General features: G+C 35.8%; 1 protein-coding gene across 2 annotated transcripts in view; it reads right to left on the reverse strand.

Annotated features, from left to right (window-relative positions):
• LOC113817319 (uncharacterized) overlaps positions 1 to 3,525 on the reverse strand; it is a 30,494-nt gene that overhangs the window by 6,694 nt on the left and 20,275 nt on the right. For both annotated transcript variants that reach the window (XM_070127849.1, XM_070127850.1), the window contains one exon: positions 1,955 to 2,104. In XM_070127849.1, coding sequence (XP_069983950.1) covers positions 1,955 to 2,104 — 150 coding nt within the window. The remainder of the gene's footprint in view (positions 1 to 1,954; positions 2,105 to 3,525) is intronic.

Consider the following 3,525-nt stretch of genomic DNA (forward strand, 5'->3'; position numbering starts at 1 on the left):
AGAGAGAGAAATAGAGAGAGAGAGCCAGCCAGACAGACAGACAGAGAGAGAGAGGAAGTATATATTTGTATATAAATATATAAATATATATATATATATATATATATATATATATATATATATATATATATATATATATATATATATATATATATATATATATATATATATATATATATATATATATATACATATATATATACATATATACATATATATACATATATACATATATATATACATATATATATATATATATATATATATATATATATATATATATATATATATATATATATATATATATATATATATATATATATATATATATATATATATATATATATATATATATATATATATATATATATATATATATATATATATATATATATATATATATATATATATATATATATATATATATATATATATATATATATATATATACATTCACATATGTTTATAAATATAAATACATATATATATATATATATATATATATATATATATATATATATATATATATATATATATATATATATATATATGTATGTATGTATGTATGTATGAATATATTTATACTGTGGAGGTTCTTGAAACCTCGCCTCTGAGAGACGTTGCAGAATCCAGGGATGTCCAGACGATCTCAATCTCCCCTGCGTGGGACACTATTTTTATTGTTTTAACCCCTGTTAGTTTTTAGTTACGTTATCCCTTTTTAGCTACATTTTCTAAGTAGTGTTGATCACGTTTCCTGTTTTCTGCTTCTTTCTTTTAAGTAATGATTGATGTCTTTTATTGTTTAAGTTCTTAAAGTTTACCTCCTTAATATTTCATTTATTGCTTCCAATCAATATGATCGTCATTTTAATTGTTCATTTTTAGATTAAGATTCATTTTTCGTATTCTTATTTTATCGATTTGTTCCTTTTATAGATGAGCATGACGGGGTTTGTCATTTTCATTTTGTAAACTTGTCTTTTTATTATATAAATCTGTATTGTGGTTTTATGATTTTACCCTGTAAATTATTTTATTTATACGTTTTTCAAATCGTCCTTTTAGCTTTATAGGGATGTCAATGACGTTAGTACTTTTAAAGATGCTTTATTTTTTCAAGGGTTTTATTTATTTGTTTTAATCTTTTTACCCCTTTATCATATCTGCTTGTTTTTCTATATACCTTAAGTTTTCCATATTTTTATCATGTTTCATGAAGAAATTACTGAAAATGAAGGCAGTAACGTCAGCAAGACGTCGGTATAAATACGGATCCGCCATAACAATAAAGAGAGATTTATCTGAACCTGTGTCTGTGTCACCCCTTCTGGATTTACTTCAGCCTGAGACGTCAGCAGAACAAAGGTTGTATTTAACATACTTCCCGTTACTTGCCTAGGTTACTTCCTGGACGTTGTCATATTTATTTGTGTTCTTTGTGTGTTTTATTGTTTTCGTGTTTTATTTAACTTATTCTTACATGAATTCCTTCTGGATTCGCTCTTTCTAGTTTTGCTTTTAACCTGTTCCCTATGTGTCCAATTTGATATATATATATATTTTTTTTTTAGTAACTTAACGTGTTTCTTTTTCTTATCTTGATGCTTCAAGTAACGTAATTTTAGTGTGTGTGTGTATGTGTGTGAGTACATGCATATATAGATGTATAAGTATATGTATATATATATATACACATATATACACTTTCAATATCTTATTTCATAACTGAGGTCCACTCCTCTCTTCAAGGTATGAAAATATCAAGAGGGAGAGAGAGAGAGAGAGAGAGAGGGAGAGAGAGAGAGAGAGAGGAGAGAGAGAGAGAGAGAGAGAGAGAGAGAGAGAGAGAGAGAGAGAGAGAGAGAGAGAGAGAGAGAGAGAATGAATAAGAAAGAAAGAGAGAGAGAGAGAGAATACGAGTGCATGCGTACAGGCTACTTCGTAAACTTACTTGATCAAGAGAGTTGCGTTCATCTTTGGTGAGTTTCTCCTGGTCTTTGATATCTCTTAGAATTTGGTCCCTCCTTTGGGGACCCTCGTTGTCGTTCAGATAGGAAAGCACGAAACTTTTGTATTGTTGTCTTTTTTGTGCTGCAGCTCCCTGCGGGAAGAAGAAACAATCAAGAAACCCTAAATATGTCGGAAAAAACAGGAAGAGAAAGAGAAAGGAGCCGGATATATGTGTATGCACATGTGCACCTAAATACATATACGTATACATTAATGCTATGCCAGTCTCACGGTGCAACCGTTGGTTTGACACGTGGTCCCGCCAACAGTACACCATGATCTGGCGCAAGGACCAAAAGGCATCAGGATGTGACTCCAAGGCAATGGATAATGTCCAGGTTTCACTACCGTAGAGCAAAACCGATGTCATTATCAGGGCCTTGAAGACGCGTAGCTTGGTCCTTCTGCACATGTAGCGGTATCTCCAACTATTGCCGAGAGAGTTCATGAGCCCTGCTGCCAGGCAAATCCGTCTGCTGACTTCCTGGTCTGACAGCCCAGAGTTATGAACTACACTATCAAGGTATGTAAAGCTCTCTGTGACTTCAATGTCCTCGCCGCAAGCATGTACCAATTGAACAGGTTCTCCTAGCAAGTCCCCAAAGTCCTGGATCTTGGTCTTGGTCCAGGAGACCTCTAGACCCAAGGGCTTCGTTTCATTACTAAACTCATCAAGAGCCATCACTAAGGTTTCCAAAGACTCAAATAGAATAGCATCATCAACAAAGTCAAGATCAGTAACTTTGATATTGCCCAGAGTTGCTCCACAATGACTTTGAACAGTAGCTTTGCCTAGTATTCAGTCCATGCAAGTGTTGAAAAGTGTTGGTGCAAGGACACAGCCTCGCCTCACTCCTGAATTACCAGGAAAGAAGCTCGACAGGCCCCCCCACACTTTACAGCACTTTCAGTACTAGTATACAGACTTGGTACTAGTCCAATAATCCTTGGAATTCCTCTGTCTCAAGATCTCCCAGAGTGATTCCCGATCCACCGTATCGAACGCCTTAAGGTTGATATAGGCTTATCAGGAGTGAATCCAGATTGCTCCGGGCTCTGATACATCTCAGAAGGATGTGGGCAAGAACCTTGTTTGGTATACTGAGCAGTGTGTGATGCGTCGATAGTTGCTGCAGTCCCATCTGCCCCAGTTCCCCTTCCAGAGAGGGATGACCACACCCCTCAACGGTTCAGGGGAATGGTACTAGACCGCCAGATGGCAGCCAGGACAGCATGCAACCCCCGTACCATGGGTTCACCACCAGCCTTTAACAGTTCAGCTGGGATGCCGCATATACCAGCTGCTTTACCACTCTTCAGCTTAGAGATCGCTCCCCTAACTTCAATTAGGGAGGGAGTGTCCTTACTGATAGGTGGGTCCGGCAACGGAATCTCGGCACTACCCGCATCCAAGTTAACTGTTGGTGGGTCAACATGGTGCAACTGCTCAAAATGCTCACCCCAGCGCTCTCGCACCGTAACAGGATTTAAGACGATCTGACCACCTACTAA

Source organism: Penaeus vannamei, chromosome 12, assembly GCF_042767895.1.
Source record: "Penaeus vannamei isolate JL-2024 chromosome 12, ASM4276789v1, whole genome shotgun sequence".
NCBI lineage: Eukaryota > Metazoa > Arthropoda > Malacostraca > Decapoda > Penaeidae > Penaeus > Penaeus vannamei.